We start from the raw sequence: 26,297 nt of genomic DNA, 5'->3' as shown, positions 1-26,297 counted from the left end.
TTTTTCCCCTCTTTCTTTCTTAAAACTCTTGCTCTCCAGAGGAAAGGGAGCAGACCGCTGAGCTCTATATAAAAAATAAAAAACCTGGAGAGCTCGTAGCCCATTCTCTGCTGTAGAGATGAGAGAAACCATCTGGCCGCCATCTTACCACTCACATCACGTGTATCTGGCTTGTGTGTTAAACCGCTGTATCCGATCAAATTTGCCCCAAGAAAAGTATTACCTCCTCTTATTTTCTCAACTAACCCCCCCACCATTCCTTGCATATCTCTTTATAGTGCGCCCCTTCACCGTTCATTTTTGTGGCTACTGCCTCATAGAGGCAAAGCGAGGCAGTAGGCACTGTGTCATTGTGATGTACGAATGTAACAATAGCGAAACTTCGTAACCAATCAGCACTGATTAAGTTCAATTACCCGTTCTACTTCTTGATAAACTTCAGCACCAATCAGAAACTAAATAAGAGGAACTTCGTCGTATCGGAAGATAATCGGCAGATAAAAAGATAAACGAAATTCACCTCGTGGTTCGCCGAGGCTATTGATTCGATATCAAGCAAGTGGTGTTTATTTGAAGAAAATGTACCTTTTGATTATCGCAGCTTTTGTTTGGTCCTTCTGACAGGTCAAATGAAAGGTTTTTGGCAGATATTTTAAGAAGCCGATATCAAACTTCTAGCCTGGCTAACGCTACTTCAAAGCTCTGCGAGCATTTGGTCTGGCAAAGATATTAAGCCCAACCGTTTCCCAAAGCGCGTGGTTGACCCGCCTCCCTGAAATGCCCCAGTTTGCTACTGGTCGAAGCCAGAAAAGGCTGTGACGAAGCTTAAACCAATCGCATCACTCTTTCCTCTGACGTATGTGACGCGACGGGGCTAACTGGTAGATTAAACTCTTACCGAAGCCGGTCGGGAGCAAGGCGAAAACGTCCTTCCTTTCAATAAATACCTCCAGGGCTGCTCTTTGCTCCGTTTTCAATGAGAATTTGCTCCATGTTCGTAATGTTTCTAGTGAATGAAGCGCTTCCGGCATAGATTCTGTAAACAATCTATGGCTTCCGGTCGCAGTTCTACTACGTCAGTGCCTTGAACACGCCTCTACCCAGGACCGTTGGAGATGCTCAAAGTTGATTGGCTCCCGATTTTTCGGGAGCTTGGAAGAGCTGTAGATAGCTTGCCTGGCCAGACTAAGCTCGCAACAGGCCCTCGTGTTGCGTCACGCTTAGGATGGGCGGGCCCAGGCTATCAAACTTCTGCTGTTCGCTTTAAATTTTTTATTTTTTTAAAGGAGTCTTGACACTACACTTGTGAAACCAAAAATGTGCTCATTAGTACTAAACAATGCTTGTAAGACGATTCATGAACAAGTGCTTTCTTACTATTTTGAAAATATAGTTCACAGCGCTGTATTTTGAACAAAACGCAGTAAACACAACACTCCAAGCCCTGATGCTGCTCACAGCTTGGTGATGCTTGCAAGAGATGAGGCGAGGATCATTAATAACATGTATATTTACTGTATGGACATGGGATCAGAAAACTATTTTATTTATAAGCAGGAGCCACATGGACCCATAGGGTACCTATTCCCCCCCAGTCCCTGATCATTTTTTTTTTTAAACGGCTCTTTTACTACTATAATTATTTCAGTTTCCCTTATACAGAGTATCTTTCCCTTTCATACATTTCTTCTTCCTATCCATTTATTTATCATTATACCAACACAAAGGCTGTACAATACTTCGTTTCTATTTAGGACAGTTGTTGAAACAGGATTATTTTCTCAGGTTATTTGCCATTTTCACTTCGTTCTCACAGTTGTCACGTCTCAACAGTATTTATTGGTCGCAAGCTGCATTATTATTAAACCGTGAATTGTGCGACCAATAAATACTGTTGAAACACGATGACCGTGAAAATGAAGTGAAAATGGAAAACAATCCTGTTTCAACAACTGCCCTAAATAGAAACGAAGTATTGTACAGCCTTTGTGTTGGTATAATGACAAATAAATGGATAGGAAGAAGAAATGTATGAAAGAGAAAGATGCTCTGTATAAAAGAAAAACTGAAATCTCTGTAAAAATTATTATAGTAGCAAGAGAGCTCATCTCATTCATCTCATTATCTGTAGCCGCTTTATCCTTCTACAGGGTCGCAGGCAAGCTGGAGCCTATCCCAGCTGACTACGGGCGAAAGGCAGGGTACACCCTGGACAAGTCGCCAGGTCATCACAGGGCTGACACATAGACACAGACAACCATTCACACTCACATTCACACCTACGGTCAATTTAGAGTCACCAGTTAACCTAACCTGCATGTCTTTGGACTGTGGGGGAAACCGGAGGACCCGGAGGAAACCCACGCGGACACGGGGAGAACATGCAAACTCCACACAAAAAGGCCCTCATCGGCCACGGGGCTCGAACCCGGACCTTCTTGCTGTGAGGCGACAGCGCTAACCACTACACCACCGTGCCGCCCGAGCAAGAGAGCTGTTTAAAAAAAAAAAAGTGAGCGCTATAAAGATATGTAAGGAATGTGGGTTAAGCTGAGGGAAAAAAAAGAGGAGGTAATGAAGGGAAAAAAAGTTAGGAGATGCCTTTCTTGGGGCAAATTTGATCGGATATGACGCTTTAACACGTCGGTCAAATACACGTGATCTGAGTGGCAAGATGGCGACCAGATGGCTTCACTCGTCTCCACAGCGGGGAACAGGCTCGGAGCTCTCCAGATTTTTACGTAGAGCTCAGTGGAGCTGACAGCATGGTGAGCAAAATTACAATTTGGCTGCAATTTTATTTCCCCTTCAAGGCCAAATTGAAATTTGACTTCAAAGTAATACGAAAATGTGCGTGCTCGTATTTCAGCGCGCGCCGTGTCCAAATGAATGAAGCCTCGCCTTTTTCTTCTCAAAGGAAAAGATCAAATCTGCTCCACAAGCAGTAAACACGCCAGATGATTGATCTAACCGTGCAGTCGTGGGCCTGTGTGTGAGGCTCTTACATTGATAATCGAGTCTTTGAACTTAATATGCAATCTGTAGTTCGAGATGGCGATGATTGCGTCATCGGCGCGGCCGAGAAACTCCACCCCTTCGCCTTGGAGAGCTGGAAAAGGCACCTGCAACACACAAAAAACACACACATTAAAGCGGTAGTCTGGAACATTTCACACTTAACTGCAACCCCATTCCGATGTCTAACCCCGCTCTTTCTGTAAAACCTAAAGGCGCCTTTTGAGTTTCCTTTTAAAGAAAAAGCGGCCCGGCTAGCTAAGCAGCCACTTCAACTGGGGGCGGAGCCAACATCCAGGCCAGAAAATGTAAACTCGAGTCTCAGATAAGGAACTAATCTAGTACTCTGTGCAAATCCGTTTTTAAAACAAGTGCCGAAAGACTTAAAAACGCATCAAACTGCACCTTTAACCTTCAAACCGACAAGCCTACACGAGACACTTGGTTACCCTTTTACGCCATGCAGAACCAAGCCAATCTTCACCGTTCTAAATCACGGAGAAAAAGAAAAGGGCAGAATACCACAACGGGGTGTATTTTAGCAACAGCTCGGAAAGAACGCCTACTGCATTCCCACAGTCATCCTCCTAACTAAGTGCAGTATTTCAAAACAACAAACCCACATATACAGAGTCTGACACTTTGCGAAATCATAAAACCTGAGGATTCTGAACATCCTGCTTCGAAGGAAGGAGAACAATATTTAATTGCCATCAAGCTCAAGTTAGGAAACAGACATTCGTTCAGACTATAAAGTAAATCCATCCCTCCTTGCGAGTTTAGTGGATCTGGTTCTACTTCACCCCTTACGTGACTCCATCCTTGCCAGCGGGTTGCGAGACTGGTGCCCCGATGGCATCATCCATCCACAGCCTGAGTAAACAGGATCTCAAGGCTATACCCATGAGGTCCGGTTGGCATGGTGTTAAGAAACCAGGGCTGCTTTCAAAACCCTCTGAACAGTAGAGTGCTTCAGCGCTGTGTGCGCAGAACGGGTTACCTCAGACGCAGGAGGCAATAAAGTGCAGACTAAACAAAGACGCGCTTGTGTTGAGCGCCTGGCGCTGTTCAGAAGCTCCTGTGTACGTTTGCAACGGAGTTTAGTGTGCCTGAGAAACATGTGGTTGGGATTGGTTCAAATAAATTTTTTTCAACCACCACTGGATAGATTTAAAAAACATGAAGCCACGCAAGAGTGGAAACGTAGAATCAAAAAAAAAAAAAAAATCAATGGAAAGTGCTGGAGAAACGTACACAACCTTCAAGTTCTCCAACAGACCTTTTCATTGGACAGGATGAGGGATGCATCGATACGCATAGAAGTATTCGATCCCTAGCTTATTTACAACCCCGATGCCAAAAAAGTTGGGACAAAGTACAAATTGTAAATAAAAATGGAATGCAATAATTTACAAATCTCAAAAACTGATATTGTATTCACAATAGAACATCAACAACATATCAAATGTCGAAAGTGAGACATTTTGAAATTTCATGCCAAATATTGGCTCATTTGAAATTTCATGACAGCAACACATCTCAAAAAAGTTGGGACAGGGGCAATAAGAGGCTGGAAAAGTTAAAGGGACAAAAAAGGAACAGCTGGAGGACCAAATTGCAACTCATTAGGTCAATTGGCAATAGGTCATTAACATGACTGGGTATAAAAAGAGCATCTTGGAGTGGCAGCGGCTCTCAGAAGTAAAGATGGGAAGAGGATCACCAATCCCCCTAATTCTGCGCCGACAAATAGTGGAGCAATATCAGAAAGGAGTTCGACAGTGTAAAATTGCAAAGAGTTTGAACACATCATCATCTACAGTGCATAATATCATCACAAGATTCAGAGAATCTGGAAGAATCTCTGTGCGTAAGGGTCAAGGCTGGAAAACCATACTGGGTGCCCGTGATCTTCGGGCCCTTAGACGGCACTGCATCACATACAGGCATGCTTCTGTATTGGAAATCACAAAATGGGCTCAGGAATATTTCCAGAGAACATCATCTGTGAACACAATTCACCGTGCCATCCGCTGTTGCCAGCTAAAACTCTATAGTTCAAAGAAGAAGCCGTATCTAAACATGATCCAGAAGTGCAGACGTCTTCTCTGGGCCAAGGCTCATTTAAAATGGACTGTGGCAAAGTGGAAAACTGTTCTGTGGTCAGACGAATCAAAATGTGAAGTTCTTTATGGAAATCAGGGACGCCGTGTCATTCGGACTAAAGAGGAGAAGGACGACCTGAGTTATCAGCGCTCAGTTCAGAAGCCTGCATCTCTGATGGTATGGGGCTGCATTAATGTGTGTGGCATGGGCAGCTTACACATCTGGAAAGACACCATCAATGCTGAAAGGTATATCCAGGTTCTAGAGCAACATATGCTCCCATCCAGACGACGCCTCTTTCAGGGAAGACCTTGCATTTTCCAACATGACAATGCCAAACCACATACTGCATCAATTACAGCATCATGGCTGCGTAGAAGAAGGGTCCGGGTACTGAACTGGCCAGCCTGCAGTCCAGATCTTTCACCCATAGAAAACATTTGGTGCATCATAAAACGGAAGATACGACAAAAAAAGACCTGAGACAGTTGAGCAACTAGAATCCTACATTAGAGAAGAATGGGTTAACATTCCTATCCCTAAACTTGAGCAACTTGTCTCCTCAGTCCCCAGACGTTTACAGACTGTTGTAAAGAGAAAAGGGGATGTCTCACAGTGGTAAACATGGCCTTGTCCCAACTTTTTTGAGATGTGTTGTTGTCATGAAATTTAAAATCACCTAATTTTTCTCTTTAAATGATACATTTTCTCAGTTTAAACATTTGATATGTCATCTATGTTCTATTCTGAATAAAATATGGAATTTTGAAACTTCCACATCATTGCATTCCGTTTTTATTTACAATTTGTACTTTGTCCCAACTTTTTTGGAATCAGGGTTGTACTTTAATGCTCCAGTAACAAAACCTGAAAGCATGTTTATACTTTGACGTAAACCTAGTCTACATTATTGCGCTCCGAAAACAAAACGATTGCGATCTGGACGCACTTCATAGCGAATAATGCAAGCAAGTGGAGGATCTTCTGCCCTTTCATATAATACAATACGCTTGAGAAGACATCTTCACAGCATTTAAACCGTGCAGAGATGTCCACAAGCACCAGCTACTCGATCACCCCACATCCACCCACCCACCTTTAAACATTCAAGCGATTTATATAGTCTCCGCTGCCCATAATTTGCTGCGCCACACTTGCGTGCATCAGACAGACTCTTGGGCGCGCTCCGGACAGCGCGTGTGCCATAAATGACTCGCACGCAATCAACGCACCTGTATAAAAAGACTTGAAAAACACTTACTTTGCGAAGTATTGAGTTGCATTGCTGACATTACCAAGCCTTACTTCCTTGTTTGGTTCCCTGATCCCCGATTTCCTGTTTCTCGTCTTTGATCCTGCCGAGTCTACGATAGCCCGTTTGTGCCTCGCTCGACCTATTGCCCGTTTCACTGTTTTGCCTGCCGTTCATGGGTCTTCACTTGTATTAATAAACACACCTTCTGCACTCACATCCGTCTCCCAACCATCTCTGACCGAATACTTCACACTCGCTGACAAAAAGAACACATGTTCACTTGTTCAGGAACAAACTAATGCTAACGGCGCTAAAACAGCCACTGTCAAATGGTGCGGTTGGAGTCTTGGACTCGACTCAGAATTTTCTTTAATGATTTGGACTTGAACACCAGGGACTCGAGACTGGACTTGGACCTGAGGTTTAGTGACTCGACTACAACACTGGTATCAAGTACTAAAAGGTCACGTCCTCTGTCCAGTTAACACAAATACCCAAGTTCGTTCGTTTCTCATCATACAATGGTGCGCATCTTTTCCTGCATCTTATTACGGCTACTTTAACCGTAGCGAGATTGAAGTTTCAGTGCATCTTTTATTGGCCATTGGGTTTACGTGCAGAAGCTGACCAAAGAGAACTTTCTGGTCCCACACACACACACACACTACACTTGTTGGGAAATGTTATCAAAAACACAACTGCCCCTCGGACCTGCTTGATCCATCCTGGTGCCCTGTGTCCGGTCGGAGTTTTATCGCATCGCTCCTGTAGAGGACGGCCCCATGAGGACAGTTGAGGGTCACACCTGGAGGACGCTCTGGACTCTTACAGTAATGCCTTTATGGCTGAGGACTACAGTTGACTTGCTAACTTTAGGACTGCAGTTGTCATGAACAGTTTTGCACTCAAGTTTCCATCAGTGAAGAGTTTATAACATCAACGAAACTGACTTCATGTTAAAACTGTTAATGTTATAGTCATGCTGTCTGTTGTTGCCCAAATGAGGATGGGTTCCCTTTTGAGTCTGGTTCCTCTCGAGGTTTCTTCCTCATGTCATCTGAGGGAGTTTTTCCTTGCCACCCTCGCCACAGGCTTGCTCAGTGGGGATAGATTAGGGACAAAATCAGCTCAAGTCGTTCAAATTCTGTAAAGCTGCTTTGCGACAATTTTTATTGTTAAAAGCGCTACACGAATAAACTTGACTTGATCACTGCGCACTCTGGTCTGGTAGACAAATGTGTTCAAGCAAGATAATGTTTTCATCTCCAGCATAAGGCTGCTACATCATCACAGAACCTGCTTCATCTCATCATTTCCAAAACATCTTCCTGCCTCCCAGGAGTATTTATGCTTCAGCCCGTGAGGTAGAATTTCACTGTCGCTTTAATGCCTTTTCTTCCAAAATGGTTCATTAGGTCTGCTGTATTGTACTGAACCCAAAAAGGTACGAAAAAGCTCAAAATCCAAAAGTATTGGACATGCTCCATTTCTGATTATTATTTTTTTTTAAGGCTTTCATATGATCATGACGACGCTGGGACAGAACATACGCTAATGACTTCATTACTGGTGGGTTTTCTGGACATTCATCTTACTCACCTCCTAATGATGCAGGGTTTAAAATACACCGGAAATTTGTGTGAGCGCCAAACTGTTACTGCGCCAACGTTTAAGCGATAGTCAGTCCTTTAGCAGACGTATGCTTCAGTCATGGTTCCTTTTCATCCACTGATGAGGACATAACACGATTTTAAAAAGAACAAACCCCCCCAACACAAGAACATTTAGACAAAATATACACACCAGCTGTTTAAAAAAAATGGAGGAGGGGGAAAAAAAAAAAAGGCTCCTTAGAAGGGGTGTTCACACGGCACATATTTGCATCGATGCTGCACCGATGTATTTTGTTGCGATATATCTTACACCGGTGTAAATTTTGTGGAGCGTTCACACGTCACAAACCCCGCTTACTAGAGAGAAGCGTGTTAGCACCGGTGCAGCCCCACTTGCGTTCACACGGCAGTTTTTGCGACCGTGCTATACGATAGTAATAATGCGGAAATGAAATATGCGCATGCGTGAAAATGTACTTCCTTTTCCCGGTTGTCATGGCATCACCAAGCGCCGGGAAAACAACGTGGATGAAGACACCAGTGTTGCCAGAGACTGCTGACGTTTTCCAGCCCAAAATATGTTCAAATCCGCCAAAATGCACTTAAAACCGCCCAATCTGGCAACGCTGGAAGACACGCAGTTCTGTTGTTGTTGATATTCGCCATTTTGGAAGCGCAAAATACCAGGATGCAAATTATGCAATGCCCGTATGTAATCAGCTCTCCTCACGCGTAGCGAGTCTACCCCTGTAGCATTCAGACGGCCCATTTTATAATCGGTGCTGCCCCGCAAACTAGCATTTACTCCGGAGTAAATTTCTTAAACCACCTCCCGAGCAGGGTTAGATTTGCACCGGTATAACTTTGTACCGTGTGAACGCTCTACCGGGGCAGCCCCGGTGCTACACCGGAGTAAAAGTTGCTGTGTGAACACCCCTATTGTTACTTTAAAAGACAAAATAGCTTCCAGGGGAGTCAGTGTTTAGAGGATAAAGTGATTAAGAATCCACAAACCCTTTAGTTTTTCCCAGCTACCTACCCACTCTTCTCTAGCACAGTTAGTTGAGGTCTTACTCATCCAGTGCCCTTTGTTTTGGCACCCCTGTCTGATGCGCGTATATACATGGGCAGGTGGGAAGACGTATTTTAATTTGTATACAAGAGTGAATAATATCCGTACATCAGAAACGTGAGAAATCTGGCAACCCTGATTAAGGCGGTTTACTCTACTCTGGCAAGGAGAAAAACACATCTGCTGTATCGCAGACCTACAGAAGCGGACGTCTAAACCCACTCACGAGCTGACTGGCTGCGTACAGAAGGACCGTGTCAGTCTAAAGGCCTCTGCATGCTCTTGCGACAAGGCTTTCGCAGATAGCTTTTCGCAGACAGTTGTAATTTATCATTGAGCGGGGAGTAATAGGCGTGCGCGATGTTATTCACCGGCACAACGCAAGGGGGCGCGAAGTCGCTAGGAGTAGTTGGTGGGTGTGGTTAGTGGAGTGTTTATCCTCCGGTTACTTATAATGACTAGAACATTTTTTTTTTTATAAATGACTAGAACTGGAGTCGTATAGATGTACGTACTTTCTCAATCAACCGCTCTTCATGCTGCTCCATCTTCGCTCGTGTTTTTAAAAATGCCGGTCGTGAAAACAAACCAAACCGGGAAAGTAGGGAAGCGGAAGTGCATGTACAGCGGATGTAGAGTGGACCAATCAGAGCCCTCTTGTCTGCGACGCTGTCTGCGAGGCTTCTGCAGTGGTCACAATTTTTGGGAGGTGCGTGCAGAGCGTCTGCGAAGGTGGGGGGGCTACGCAGACACTGTCTGCGACGCTATCTGCGAGGACTGGGTTGTCAGCATAAATTGGCCTTAAGAGAGCAGGTGATTATGAAGTCGATAAGCATTTGATAAATCATGACTATCGTTTGAGCTTTGGCCGCATGTTCCAGATACAGTGACTCCAGAGTGCCCAAACTGCTGGAGATTTTAATTTCAGCTCGACGTCCTCAGCGGATCTGAAAACCAAACGAATTTCAGGCAGTGAGTCAGGCTTTATTGCTACACTCGGCCAAAAGCAGCTCCTCTCCTCCATCTGTTATCAGCGCCGTGGTTCAACTCTTCCTAAACACCTGCCCTGAAGGAAGCGTGCGCGCACGAACATACACGCATCAGACAGATGGAAGCAGAGGTGCCAAAACAAAAGGTCACTGGATGAGTAAGATCTCAATACTCGAGATGAACAAAAAGTGAATGACTAATCACCATAAAGCTTCAGCATATTCATCGAGCTGATAAGGTCTCTCTCCCTCGCCATAAATGACACTTGTGCCTTGAACGACGCTCACACAGCTACAGAAATCTTGGACGTTCATGTAAACCTCATTATAGGAGTAAAAATAGTCAAGACTACTAAGCAAAACTCCTCATGTTTCATATTTTTAATCATTCTATCCACATTCATTGGATATGAGCAATCGTGCGCTCGGATTGGCTACTCTACTACTAGGCTATCGGCTCATATACACCATGAGTAGAGAAAAACAAAAATGGCGGAGCGCGTTGCTGAACCGAGGGCGAAATAAAAACTACTTGAAAACAAAGCCCTAAAAATCTAGCCTGGGCCCGCCCATCCTAAGTGTAACGCAACACGAGGGCCTGTTGCGAGCTTAGTCTGGCCAGGCAAGCTATCTACAGCTCTTCCAAGCTCCCGAAAAATCGGGAACCAATCAACTTTGAGCATTTCCAACGGCCCTGGGTAGAGGCGTGTTCAAGGCAGTGACGTAGTAGAACTGCGACCGGAAGCCATAGATTGTTTACAGAATCTATGCCGGAAGCGCTTCATTCACTAGAAAAACATTACGAACATGGAGCAAGTTCTCATTGAAAACGGAGCAAAGAGCAGCCCTGGAGGTATTTATTGAAAGGAAAGACGTTTTCGCCTTGCTCCCGACCGGCTTCGGTAAGAGTTTAATCTACCAGTTAGCCCCGTCGCGTCACATACGTCAGAGGAAAGAGTGATGTGATTGGTTTAAGCTTCGTCACAGCCTTTTCTGGCTTCGACCAGTAGCAAACTGAGGCATTTCAAGGAGGCGGGTCAACCACGGGCTCTGCGAAACGGTTGGGCTTAATATCTTGGCCAGACCAATAGCTCGTAGAGCTTTGCAGTCGCGTTAGCCAGACTACTAAAAATCAATCAAGTATTTAAAAGAAACAGAAAATGGCTAAAAGAATAGTTTGTCTCCACCCTGGCCCCCCCTCAAAAAAAAAAAAACCCGCCCATAGGAGCTATGTTGTTGGGGGCATTATGCCCCTGTCAGGGTTTCCCAAGGCAGACAGGTCCTAGGTGACAGGCCAGACCAAGAGCAGTTCACCAAAACCCTTATGGAGAAACCATCGAGGACCGTGACATCGCCCAGTATGGCGCAGCCGGGGCCCCACCCTGGAGCCAGGCCTGGGGTTGGGGCTCGTATGCGAGCGCTTGGTGGCCGGGCCTTTGCCCATGGGGCCCGGCCGGGCTTAGCCCGAAGAGGTGACGTGGGCCCGACCTCCTGTGGGTTCACCACCCACAGAGGTAGCAGTAGGGGACTGGTGCAGTGTGGACTGGGTGGCAGTCGAAGGCAGGGGCCTCGACAACCTGCTCCCCGGACACAGCGGCTAGCTGTTGGGACCCCGCCCATCTCCTGTTCCACACTCCAGCCCAGTCAATGGCAGTAATGCACCTTTAAGTTGGTTTGCCAACCGCCAAAAAACCCTGAAGAAGAAAAATCCCAAAAACATGGAATGAAAAATATTTGACGGTAAGAACGCATCTTTATTTTTCAAGAATTATCGCATTTTTCACAAACTGCTACAGTCATTTCGCCAGTTTGTTTACAGTCCAAGCGGAAATGATTTTGTCGGACATAAAAAAGAAGTTTATTTATTGAATTTGCAAAAAAATAAAAAATAAATAAATAAATAAAAATGCTCCGTTTCAAAATCCACTGAAAATGGATAGAATAAAACAGTTATCCCAGTCCAATCTTGTACATAGCTGATGGCCGACTCGGCGCTACATGCCTCGTCCACCGTCAGCTCATGTACGACCCGATTTCGTGGAACACACTTTCCTTCTTATCAAATTGGAAAGCATGCCATTCTGCTTTCTTTAACGGACCCAAGTGATGACTAATACATAAACTGGCCAGTAATTGCAGTTTATCAAGAGTACGAAGACTTAAAAAAAAAAAAAAAAGCCCCGTAGACACAGCGTAGTCATAAAATCGAAGTCTCATGTCAATCACAGTATGTTGCGGTGACCTGCGAGTGGAACAGTGAGAGCTGAACTCAGGTTTATGCTTCATGTTCACAGCCCATTTTACACCACAGATTAAAAAAATAAAACTAGTAGGCACACGGGTGCACTCTACAAACAAGACTGGCACAATCCTGTTCTGTTATTTCATAACCAGGAAGTATGAGGAAGAAGATGCTCAAGGACTTTCATCATCATAAACCAAAAATGGAGATGATGCTCACACCTCTTCTGCAGTCATGTTTACGGAGCTGGTGCAGCGTCCCTGATGGCCAAAGCGATCTGCGGAAAGGCGCATTCATTTTTCATGGAGCTGCACCAGAACAGGAACGAGCGTGAAAGTAGGAAAGCTTCAAAAGGGAAATCAGGCGAGGCCCAGAGGCAGAAACAGGGCTACGAAGGGACACGAGGAAAAGTCGACTGACAGGGACACGCCTTAAAATGAGCACGTGTACGTTTCCATCCAAGTGTTCAGAACATCTGGCTATTCATTTTCATAAAGTACGATTTAAAGGGGAACTGAAGTCATTTTTAAACTTGCTTTATTTCTTAATTAACGTGTTATTCGATTACGTTTTCGGTTTTATTAACCTTATATCGTGACTCGTATTGGCATTTTATATTACACTTATCGGCCTTTTCGGTTTTTAGCCATGTTGAATGTAGTTCGTATGGTCCATGGCAGGCGTCGCTTATCTGCTCGATCTTCACGAGACTTCAAACGCGACATGTCAACACCGCCATTTTGAAAACCGTTTACACAGCAGCCATGTCGCCTTATTATTCCAATTTAGATTAATTTCGAGATTTGCCAGCTTCATCAGTCATGGAGATCACTCCATACGACTTCGAACCAACATGGAGGAGAGAAGAGTTGGAAAGAGGACAGGATAAGGACTAGGCCGTCGTGCTGGTATTTACGTCATTACTGTCGCACAATTAAAAAAAAAAAAAAGTACCAGATCAGGTGCCTTTTCAAAATAATAAAACGTATGCATTTATTTTTTTCGCAGTGCAGTTTCCATCAAATCCTGCGCTCTGATTGGCTGACGAGCGGGTTTGTATCCTACAATACGGACCCTGGTTACGGACCTCTGGCGACTCGCTCGTTAACAACAAATAGGGCTGGGAATCGATCCAGATTTCCTGGATCGATTCGATTCCGATTCATAAGGTCACGATCCGATATCGATTTACTTAGATATTGCTGGATTGTCACTTTAAAGTAAAAACTGTCCCTATTGACAGGAACAGCCCCATGTGTGTTTGTGCATGTAATTTAACACCAAATGCCTTCTCCAGTGCAGTTTGATTCGCCACAGGTTTAGCTGAAACTGTGTCGGCGTGGTGCCTGGATAAGTGGTTGCGGAGATTGGTTGTATTGCCACTATATTTTACCTCTATGTGGCACAGTTTGCACACTGCTTTTGTTCTGTCGACTTCGTCTCTGTCCTCGTAACGTTTGAATCCAAAGTAATGCCATACATCAGCTTTCAGGCCAGGCGGTGATTTTAGCTGTGCAGTTTCAGCCATCTCGCGTTCTTAAGTTTTGGTTTCGTTTGCCAGCACCCGCTTTTTATAGCGGTCCTTGCACGGTCAAGAAAATAGTGCCTATAGCCACCTGGAAGAGATCAATCCATACATTTTTTTTAATCGATCTCGTATTTTTTGAACGCCAATCGATATCGGATCGTGAATCGATCTTTTGAACCCAGCCCTAACATAGTAGCAATTTTTGTCAACATTTATTTTCACATTTCTCAGGAGAATAGCATTAATTTTACAGCATGGATAACGATAACCGTCTTCACAGCGAAAGCGAGTTTTACTACCCTGAGGAAGAAGAAATAAAAGAAAACATTTCAGGAGAAAGCTAAAAACCTGTAACTGTTGCTAACACCAAGCAAAAACATGGCTGAATCCTGAATAACTCCTATTTGTATAAATAGGGGACTACATAGGCGGCACAATGTATTTTTTTTCCTGCCATGGAAGTGCACTTGTATACCGAGGAGGAAGCCATTTGCATTACAGCTGTGAATGAGGATTCAAAATGGCAGCTCGGCTCGGTTTTCCCTTTCAGGCACTCTCGTTTTCTGTTAGAATTTGGTAAAGAAAAAAAAAATTATTTACCAGCTTAAGGTCGGTCCGTATGGTGAAATACCGTGACCTCGGCCTTGAATACTGACCTCGGCCCAGAGGGCCTCGCTCAGTACTTTCAAGACCTCAGTCACGATATTTTACGATATGGACCTCCCAGCTGGTAAATAACATACGCATTTTTGTGATGAATACATATTATACGGAGCGCATTTCCCACATAATCCTCACTAAGGTTTCAGACAGCACTACAAAATGGCGTCCTCACTATATAGTGAGTAGGGAGCGATTTCGGACACAGGGAAAACTTCCGGCTTGATTACATCAGCATTCGAAAGAGGGCGCGAGTGTCTTTTGACGACGTTGGCAGATGTATGTCACTTTGATTTCCGCTGTACATTTTACTTCCGTCCTACGATGTCTCGCACAGGTCTCAGCGAATCTCGTTTACAGCCATTGCTTTGACGGATATATTACATAGCATATTTCAAAAACACTCAACTTGCTACAGCAGTGACAAAATAGCGGTCAGAAATGCATTCCGATATTTAATAAAATGAGAGACTTTTGATGATTTTTTAAAAAAAAATTGCCTTCAGTTCCCCTTTAATATTATAATCTGAATCAATCAAGAAAGCACCAGAGAAACAACTATAAAAGATAAAAGCATAACTTAAATCAAATAAGCCGTTCTCACACCTTCATTTAGGTTTTCCTGGAATTGTTGGCTCTTCCTCACGGCACACATCAAATCAAACCCTGGTAGTGTCTAATTAGACAGCAGGAGAGACGCCAAGGCTGACAGACAGACAGCTACTGCTGAGTAAAACCGGGCAGGGAAGCTTGGATAAAGGTGCACAGGGTATATTTATTTAAAAGATCAATCCCTATTGTTCTTGAAGCTGACAATGTGATGGACATGATGCTATTTAATCAAAAGAAATGTCAAAAAACTCAAGTCTGCCACACATACAAGCACTTTCTCCGTGAAACTAAATCCGTATCTGCAATGACATCTTTGACACAACAGCACCAGTCGAAAGTCTGAACACAGCTACTCGCTCATAGGTTTTTCTGTATTGTACAACAGAAACTATGAATTAACATCTGGAACTACATGGTTTTAAAAAAAAAATAAATAAAAAATAAACACCCCCCCGTTGTGGCAAGATGATCAGTTGAGTTGACAGAAGAGACAGAAACCAGTTTCCAATAAAAAGTGCTCTTTACGTCTTTTTTTTTTTTTTTTTATAACAAGGTGCAATATGTACGAAAGACATCAGAAAACCGCAAAACAAAACTGGACTACACACAAAATAAATGGGCATAAAAGCTGCCAGTCTATGCCGCTAAAAGTCCCTGTACAAACTTCCCACCACCTTGCAAACAGTACATCCTTGTTCAGTCAGAACACACAGACTGAAGGTCATGGGCCCTAATACAGCCTAAAACTAGCTATAACCCTTCCCATTGGCTTAAACCAGGGCTTTTCAAAGTGTGGGGGGCGCCAGAGTTCTTCAGGAGGGGCGCAATGTGAGGAAACATGAACCAGAATAAGTTACTATTGCGGACATTTAGCGAACTTCAGCTAGCCTTTGCCAGAGACAAAATGGATCGATTTTTAGTACCTAAAGCTACAGTGAGTGAGGAGACAGAGTCTGGGCCAAGCAAAAAAAAAAAAAAAAAAAAAAAAAAAAAAAAACACAGACCCTCCAGGATTTCGCGATGTTGCGATTTGCAACTTCAACGCAAATTCAACCAATCCCCGCGAATTCAGGGCGGTGTTGCAATTATATCCAATCACCGCAACTTTCCCGCAAATTTGACCAATCGTCGGCGTCGTCTTGAGGTGACGTCGACAAACTACCTTCCGCCTTACTTCCGTGTATACGTTCAAGAGAAGCAGCATGCGCGCAGTGTTGCCAGATTGGGCGGTTTTAAGTCCATTTTGGCGGGTTTTGAACATATTTTGGACTGGAAAACGTCAGCAGTATCTGGCAACATTGCATGATGTGCGAGTCAGTGTTTATGTCGGCTTAAATTCTGTTACTGAAAGTGTGTTATGTTTACAGTGAAGGACTGTGTGCACTTTACATTATTTTTTACTTAATACAAGAAATTAATGGATGCCAACATTTTTGCCAAAATGGTATTTTACTTTACATTGTTTAGGCAGCTTCAGCATCATATTGTGAGATTCTGTTCAAATTGTTGTTTTTTTTCTTCTATGAAGCCTGAGCCATTTATTTTATTAGTTTATAATTATTGTTTAATTTAGTCTTCAGGAGAGACTGCCTGCACACAGTACTAGTATTAAGTTTTTTTTCTTACATGAAAGCTGAGGCATTTATATTATATTTTAAGGTAACTTCATGTTGTGCTGTGAGGTTCTATGCACTTTAACTTTTGAACCAACAGGTGCATTTGGATCAGTAAAGCCTATTTTTCTGCATTTTTGTAGTCCTGGTAATCTTTTATATTGGTAAAGTTGTTTATAGGACCATTTCTCAGTGTCTGTTTTTTTTAAATCAATAGTTTTTCGGTAATAACTTAATATTTAACATACTCAATTTTAATCACAAAAAGAGAAAATCGCAACAATTTCTCGCAACTTTCACTTCCTCCCGCAATGTAATCGCAACAAAAACCTAAAAAACACCGCAACTTTCATCGCAATTTTTGGGAAAACCCCCGCAACATCAGACATTTTAGCCCGCAACAATCACAAAAAAAGGCCCGCGGAATCCTGGGGGGACTGAAAAAAGAAGGAAGTATGACCACGATTATTTCAAGTTTGGATTTTCATGGACTGGATCTGAAGATGCTCGACTGCCACAGTGTGTTGTCTGCCAAGAGGTGCTAGCTAACGATGCTATGCGATGTTTAAAATGTGTAAAACAAGATGTTTTAAAAAGAAAAGCACAGATGTTTAAAATGTGTAAAATAAAAAAAATAAAAAAAGTGTACAACAACAACCTTTTTTTTTTTTTTTTTAAATACGAATGGAACATTAAGTATAGCAACAACAAAAATTGTGTGTGTGTGTGGGGGGGCTGTTGTTTATTTGTTCTCTGAGGGGGGGCTGACTCTCCCACACTTTGAAAACCCCTGGCTTAAACCATTCTCAAAAATAAAATCAACTTCATGTGAACAAAATCTTTACAAAATAATGAATCAAAATAAGACAGACACAGGTCAACTATATACCAAGTTTCAAGATATTATGTCAAATCCCCCCCAAGTTCTGCTACAGGAACCCAACCCTACCTCTTTACACTGACCTCAGCAGCCCATGGCATAAGGGGTGTTCACACGGCAACTTTTACTCCGGTGTAGCACCGGGGCTGCCCCGGTAGAGCGTTCACACGGTACAAGGTTATACCGGTGTCGCCCCTGAAAGCTGCTTAAACCGGTGCAAATCTAACCCTGCTCGGGAGGTGGTTTAAGAAATTTACTCCGGAGTAAATGCTAGTTTGCGGGGCAGCACCGATATAAAATGGGCCGTCTGAACGCTACAGGGGTCGACTCGCTACGCGTGAGGAGAGTTGATTACATACGGGCATTGCATAATTTGCATCCTGGTATTTTGCGCTTCCAAAATGGCGAATATCAACAACAACAGAACTGCGTGTCTTCTAGTGTTGCCAGATTGGGTGGTTTTAAGTGCATTTTGGCGGATTTGAACATATTGTGGGCTGGAAAACGTCAGCAGTATCTGGCAACACTGGTGTCTTCATCCACGTTGTTTTCCCGGCGCTTGGTGATGCCATGACAACCGGGAAAAGGAAGTACATTTTCACGCATGCGCATATTTCATTTCCGCATTATTACTATCGTATAGCACGGTCGCAAAAACTGCCGTGTGAATGCAAGTGGGGCTGCACCGGTGCTAACACGCTTCTCTCTAGTAAGCAGGTTTGTGACGTGTGAACGCTCCACAAAATTTACACCGGTGTAAGATGTATCGCAACAAAATACATCGGTGCAGCATCGATGCAAATATGTGCCGTGTGAACACCCCTCTAAACCCACCGAACCTTTGGTCCAGGTGAGCTAGATATTAAAATTTCTCGGTATCAAAAAGGCACATAATTTATACATTACTTAAATCAACACACCTACCAACTTTCAAGACCACTCAGTTTTCAAGTTCTGCTCCGGAAACGAAACCTACCCAAGACTAAGTCTGAAATCGTTTCCATGGAAACATGAAAAATTTAAAATCTCTTAGTACGAAAAAGCACATCTACAATCACCTTGTTAACATGTCTACCAAGTTTCAAATCCGTATCACGAATAGTTTTGGATATATGCTCCGGAAACGAACACTGCTCTTAGAAATCAAGTCAATTTTTTTTTAAATGTAAAAATTTGAAAAAACACTTCAAAAAATCCAAAAGTAGCAAAAAAAGATACCAGTTCACATGTTGCTTGATACATATACAAAAGTTTCTACTGAAGATATCTTCAGTAGTTTTAAAAGATATGGCTCGGAAACGAAAACGTGACCAGACGGACGGAACCCGTTTCTATATCCGGGCGGGGGATAATAAAATAAGCAAGCAAAAACATCTCATTCTCATCTCATTATCTCTAGCCGCTTTATCCTGTTCTACAGGGTCGCAGGCAAGCTGGAGCCTATCCCAGCTGACTACGGGCGAAAGGCGGGGTACACCCTGGACAAGTCGCCAGGTCATCACAGGGCTGACACATAGACACAGACAACCATTCACACTCACATTCACACCTACGGTCAATTTAGAGTCACCAGTTAACCTAACCTGCATGTCTTTGGACTGTGGGGGAAACCGGAGCACCCGGAGGAAACCCACGCGGACACGGGGAGAACATGCAAACTCCACACAGAAAGGCCCTCGCCGGCCACGGGGCTCGAACCCGGACCTTCTTGCTGTGAGGCGACGGCGCTAACCACTACACCACTGTGCCGCCTGCAAAAACATTTCCATACAATTAAAAGCCCCAGTCTGGCAATAACTACAGAAACACCCCTCTAAAATGGACCATTCCCTCAGTTCCCTGCAAACACCCCTATTTACAGTATGGTCCTTTGGTTTCCCATGGAAATCAGGAAGTGGATGCTGAAATGAATGCGATGAACTGTTTACGGAGGGGTGATTACCAAGTTAACGAATAAATAAGAACGCTTTAACAGCCAGTATGCATCACTGCATTTGTGGAAACCAGACTGAGTTAATGAGTGCTCAATACTATGAATAACGAATGACGAACTGATGATTAAAATGCCGTAGGCCTTTCCTCGCACTCGTACACCACACAGTTGTTAGAATGGTAATAAAAGTTATCCCCTTCGGATAGAACATGTACAACTGTACACATGAAGTTCCGTAGCATTTTTCCTTGTGTCCAAAGGGGTTATTGCAATTAGTGATGACAAAACGACCATTAATATGAAACAATCCAAACAGCAGTGACAGTGTAATGTTGAGAATACCAGCAACACTAGCAGCAAGTCAGCTTAAGTTCGGCGCACACGAGCGACTTCTCATCACGAGCGTATTGCGATTTTTGGACGCAAGTTTCCCCTCTCGCGTGCACGTTACCTGCGACCAGTGGGCGATTTGGGGAGGGGGATGCAAGTCACGTGGACATCACATGACTACTTTGTGGGCAGGGATTGGCTTAGCCTTTGGAGGTGGAGATCACTTCGTTACTGCAAAGACACGCAAACGCGGCGATATCTCTGCAACAAGTCAATGATTGGTCAAGCATGTTTGATACCTGCGATCTGTCCCAAGCAACAAAAATCGCCATCGCAAATATCCGCACACGAAGCAATTTTTCGTTTGCGGCAAAAAGTTGCACGACCAAGCAACATAAAATCGCCCGTGTGCGCCAGATGTTAAAGTGCTGGCAGAGGACTGACTGCGTGCCAAGTGCGCAGCTCATAAGGGTCACGGTTCACTCCGTGACGAACGTCTTAAAACATTTTGGATTCTTCAAAAAAGTAGCCACTGTTTACCTTGACAACTTTGCACACTATTGGTATCATCTTAGTAGAACCCAATACTGAACTCCTTCGGACATACTGTGTACAATGTAGTTCCATAACATTTTTCCTGGTGTCCGAAGGGGTTAAGAGAATGCGTTGAGCGCATTTTTGATGGCTTGACTGTACGACATCCATACGTACCGTACGTGTAACACCACAGGGAAACAGACCGTAAGTGCAAAGCAACACTTCTCAAAACACTTGACCACCGGACAACAAAATTTTGAAATAAAAAGATGTGTGGTTTTTAATCCAGTGCTCATTTTTAATTAGCTTTTTAAAAAAGAAAAAACAAAACCCCGACACAACGCGGGATCATTTACGGACACAATTTACAGAAAATATTCACGATCATTTCATATAAAACGAGCTAAAACAGTTTTAGGGGTTGTTTTACAATCAGGGTACAAAGTTTGTGTCACAGGGGTCCAAAATTCAAATTGATTCAAAAGGAGTTCTTGTACCAGTTTTTAAGTGAAGGACAAGTTAAAGAACAGATTTCAGGTAATTTTTTTGACGTGTGTGTATGGTAGTTTTGTGTAATCTGCTATAAGATGGGAGAAACAAATGAAGTGATTCTCGGAGGGGACTTTTTTTTTTTTTGACAATTCAGAATCCACTACTTCCATAGTGCTTTTAAATATAAGGCTGTAAGCTTTGTGTTAGTTGTCTCTAATATTTATGTCCCAATATCTTGACCACATTTTAGGATGAAAATAATCATTTTAGATATGTTACTTTATATTGAAAAATTCGCTGTCTCGGAGAGGACTTTTTTTTTGACACAATTACATCCTAATTTGATCAAAATAGTCTGAAAACTTACTGCCGTTCAACATTAAAACTTAACTATGTTTCCAATGATATGGAACCAAATATTTGTTTTATGGTATAAAGAATGATTTAAGTGCATCCCTTTTGGAGCTACCTGTGGTAAAAAAAAAAAAGCACTTTTTCTAAATGACACGAGTAATTTTGCTAAATATGACATATATTGCCATACATTCACCAAAAATAACGTTATCGCCAAATTTTGTTTTGCATGGTAAATAGAGCTATCACAGGGCTACAATAAACAACCAAGTTTATTTAGTCAAGCCTTTTGATATTGAAGATAATAAGTAAGTGTTAAATGTGATTTTTCGCTTGCGTACCCTGATTGTAAAACAACCCTTATGACTCCACTAGCTTGCTGGACAGTTAACACTTTCGGTCATGTAAGGGCGACAGACGGATGTAAGAGCAGGAAGAGTTTTATTGAAGGCACGCTAGCAAACAGATCCAAAACGTACACAAAAGCAGAGTCGAAAAACAAGCAGTGGTCAAGTGAGGCACAGACAGGATATCAGAAATAATACAATTCTCAAAGTACAAAAACACAAATGGGGTCAAAACCAGAAAAGCAATACAAAATACAAGGCTTGGTAAATGTTAGACACCAGGTATACAGCGTATACTTTGCAAAGTGTGTGTGTTACTGAGAGTCCTGATACATGTATGTGCTGTGCTTGCGCTCTAATCAGGAACAGGTGCATGGTAATTAGTCCTAAATGGCATTGTGCATGTGTTGTAGTTTACAGTTGTGCACTCCTATTACCCTATTCAGGTTGATTTTACGCCTTTGTAAATTTTTTGCTCATACACTCATCAGGAGGGCGGCACAGTGGTGTAGTGGTTAGCGCTGTCGCCTCACAGCAAGAAGGTCCGGGTTTGAGCCCCGAGGCCGGCGAGGGCCTTTCTGTGCGGAGTTTGCATGTTCTCCCCGTGTCCGCATGGGTTTCCTCCGGGTGCTCCGGTTTCCCCCACAGTCCAAAAGACATGCAGGTTAGGTTAACTGGTGACTCTAAATTGACCGTAGGTGTGAATGAGAGTGTGGATGGTTGTCTGTGTCTATGTGTCAGCCCTGTGATGACCTGGCGACTTGTCCAGGGTGTACCCCGCCTTTCGCCCGTAGTCAGCTGGGATAGGCTCCAGCTTGCCTGCGACCCTGTAGAACCGGATAAAGCAGCTCGAGATAATGAGATGAGACTCATCAGCGCCTTTTAGGCAGCGCCTATATATAATTAATCTATATTAACCAGTTTCATGAGGTAGTCATCTGGAATGCTTTTCAATTAACACGTATGCCTCGTTAAAAGTTAATCAGTGGGCCGCCTTAATTCATTTGAGCTCAAACAGCAAAAACAAAACGCAATAAATAGCCCTATTCCACAACTGTAGTAACCCATATTGTGTCAAGAACTGCTCAGCTAAGTAAAGAGAAACGCTATCCATCGTTGCTTTAAGACATGAAGTGTCTCATCTCATTATCTCTAGCCGCTTTATCCTGTTCTACAGGGTCGCAGGCAAGCTGGAGCCTATCCCAGCTGACTACGGGCGAAAGGCAGGGTACACCCTGGACAAGTCGCCAGATCATCACAGGGCTGACACATAGACACAGACAACCATTCACACTCACATTCACACCTACGGTCAATTTAGAGTCACCAGTTAACCTAACCTGCATGTCTTTGGACTGTGGGGGAAACCGGAGCACCCGGAGAGAACATACAAACTCCGCACAGAAAGGCCCTCACCGGCCCCGGGGCTCGAACCCGGACCTTCTTGCTGTGAGGCGACAGTGCTAACCACTATACCACCGTGCCACCGACATGAAGTGTCTTTTTAATTAATAAAAATAATTGAATTAGAAGGCGTGTCCTAACCTTTGATCATTACTGTACAGTTCTAATTTCTTCTCATGAATACCAAGCACAGTACTTGAGATAGATATGTAGAATTAAAGGACTGATTAAGCACTAAGCTTGAGACAGTTTGACCTGAACCCTGGTGTTTTCGCACTCGGGTGCTGATCGACGCAAGCAGTCCAAGTGAATGAACGAGGCCGTCTTGGTCCAGTTCCAAGTGATTGTGCAGTCCTACAGTAGTAAGTGATTTGAATCCGGATCGACCCAACAGTCAGAACCAAATATAATGTGCATTTTGGGTTTTGAGCAACAAGTTTTATAGACTCTACAAGGTTCTAAAGCTGATCCATGAGGCACAAACTGGACCAAATGACAGAGCTGTAGAAACGTGAGGTGTTCTGGATACTTGGACCCACATACAAAACACTTGATGTGATACAATTTTTATAATTTAGATAATTAGTTAATCCAGAAGTCCATTGCCTGAAGCTTTCCAGTTCTCATCACCAGCACAGCGAATCCTAATCCTGATTCCTGCGTTGTGCTTTCACATGTGACCCAAATACCCGAGTCAGGAACATCGATTCATTCTGGGCTATTTCAGTGGAACGGGCGTCATCGCTGCAGGTTTTACAGAAAATGCATCAAGGTATAATAATTAAGTACGTCCCTTTGTTACAAGCTATTAACCTCACTTTACTTTTGCTGGTCATGGACCAATAGATCAGGTGAAGCCTTTCTAGTCATGTGTATCAGAAACGCTGAGGATTTTTGTAGTGATAAAATCAAGCTTCTATAAACGCCTTCTTTGCTTTAATATAAAAAAAAAAGTCCTCAAAGTGAAGGTCCTTTACCCTAGAACCTCAGATCGCTGGTCTCGGGTGGAGTAGGGGTCCATTTCCAAAAGGTACCCTATGGGTACATGTGGCTCCTGCTTATAAAAGTTTTCCAAGGTCTTGAAGGTACTGACCGAGGCCCTCTGGGCCAAGGTCACTGTATTTCACCATACTGACCGACCTTAAGCTGGTAAATGATATATTTATTTTTTTCTTTGCCCGAAAAGTAAAACCAAGCCAAGCCGCCATTTTGAATCCTCATTCACAGCTGTAATGCAAATTGCTTTCTCCTCAGTATACAAGCGCACTTCCATGGCAGGGGAAAAAAAATTATATATATATATATATATATATATATATATATATATATATATATATATATATATATATATATTTTTTTTTTTTTTTTTTTTTTTGCTGCCTATGTAGTCCCCCATTTATACAAAATTGGGTCATTCAGGATTCAGCCATGTTTTTGCTCGACCAAAGTTATACAGTATTATGACCTTTATATTGCATAAAGCCATTTGGTGAAACTTTGAAGGCGATTGTACTGGTTTAAAGTTTTTACCTAACGTAATACGTATTAGGATAACATGGTCCAAAATGGACCTCATTAACTGAGATCAAACCGTTAGCAAGTTACAGGTTTTTAGCTTTCTCCGGAAATGTTTTCTTTAATTTTGTCTTCCTCAGGGTAGTAAAACTTGTTTTCGCTGTGAAGACTGTCGTTATCGCTATCCATGCTGTAAAATTAATGCTATTTTGAATCCTCATTCACAGCTGTAATGCAAATTGCTTCCTCCTCGGTACACAAGTGCACTTCCACAGCAGGAAAAAAAAAACAAAAACATTTTGCCGCGGCGGCACGGTGGTGTAGTGGTTAGTGCTGTTGTCTCACAGCAAGCAGGTCCGGGTTCGAGCCCCGTGGCCGGCGAGGGCCTTTCTGTGCGGAGTTTGCATGTTCTCCCCGTGTCCGCGTGGGCTTCCTCCGGGTGGTCCGGTTTCCCCCACAGTCCAAAGACATGCAGGTTAGGTTAACTGGTGACTCTAAATTGACCGTAGGTGTGAATGTGAGTGTGAATGGTTGTCTGTGTCTATGTGTCAGCCCTGTGATGACCTGGCGACTTGTCCAGGGTGTACCCACCTTTCACCCGTAGTCAGCTGGGATAGGCTCCAGCTCGCCTGCGACCCTGTAGAACAGGATAAAGCGGCCAGAGATAATGAGATGAGACATTTTGCCGCCTATGTAGTCCCCTATTTATACAAATAGTCATTCAGGATTCAGACACGTTTTTGCTTGGTGTTAGCAGATTACAGGTTTTAGCTTTCTCCTGAAATGTTTTCTTTTATTTCTTCTTCCTCAGGGTAGTGAAACTCGTTTTCGCTGCGAACACTGTCGTTATCGCTATCCATGCTGTAAAATTAATGCTATTCTCCTGAGAAATGCTGGCAAAAATGTATAAAGACTTTTGATAATCTTATAAATAAATCTGATGAAAAAAAAAATGTTGACAAAAAAAAATACTATGTTTGTTGTTGTGAACAAGCACGTTGGCAGAGGTCCGTGACCGGGGTCCGTAACGTAGGATACGGACCTGCTCGCCCGCCAATCAGAGCGCAGGATTTGGACCATGAAAAAAATAAAATACATGTTATTAAATGATATTCGCCTCATCTCTTGCAAGCATCACCAAGCTGTGAGCAGCATTGGGGCTTGTGGTATTTTGTTTACTGCATTTTGTTCAAAATACAGCGCTGTGAACTATATTTTCAAAATAGTAAGAAAAGCACTTGTTCATGAATAGTCTTAGAAGCATTGCTTAGTACTAATGAGCACATTTTGGTTTCACAAGTGTAAAGACTCAAATAAAAAATTTAAGCGAATAGCAGAAGTTTGATATCGGCTTTTCAATTTATCTGCCAAAACCTTTCATTTGACCTTTTCAGACAGGCCAAATAAAAGCTGTGATAATCAAAAGGGAAATTTTTTCTTCAAATAAAACACTACTTGATATCGAATCGGTAGCCTCGGTGAACCAAGAGGTGAATTTTGTTTATCTTTTTATCTGCCGATTATCTTCCGATACTATGAAGTTATAACGAGGTTTCTCTCATTTCGTTTCTGGTTCTGATCGATTCCGAAGTTTATCAAGAAGCAGAACGGGTAATCGAATTTGAGCAGGATAAGTGCTGACTGGTTACGAAGTTTCGCTATTGTTACACTTGTTCTTACAACATCGTAGCTGACACTCATTCTTGTGTACATTTGATAACGCGAGATTAACCGTTCGTATCGCGAGATCACAAGTCGCCGTTCTGATGATTGTAATGCTTATGCGTACATGCAGTGCGC

At 43.1% G+C, this 26,297-nt stretch overlaps 1 protein-coding gene across 5 annotated transcripts in view; it reads right to left on the bottom strand.

The window, feature by feature from the left end:
• mtmr4 (myotubularin related protein 4) overlaps window positions 1-26,297 on the bottom strand; it is a 215,379-nt gene that overhangs the window by 62,302 nt on the left and 126,780 nt on the right. For all 5 annotated transcript variants that reach the window (XM_060913060.1, XM_060913061.1, XM_060913062.1 and 2 more), the window contains one exon: window positions 3,006-3,122. In XM_060913060.1, coding sequence (XP_060769043.1) covers window positions 3,006-3,122 — 117 coding nt within the window. The remainder of the gene's footprint in view (window positions 1-3,005; window positions 3,123-26,297) is intronic.

This window comes from Neoarius graeffei, chromosome 28, assembly GCF_027579695.1.
Source record: "Neoarius graeffei isolate fNeoGra1 chromosome 28, fNeoGra1.pri, whole genome shotgun sequence".
NCBI classification, from domain to species: Eukaryota; Metazoa; Chordata; class Actinopteri; order Siluriformes; family Ariidae; genus Neoarius; species Neoarius graeffei.
This window is presented reverse-complemented; position numbering and strand designations above follow the sequence as displayed.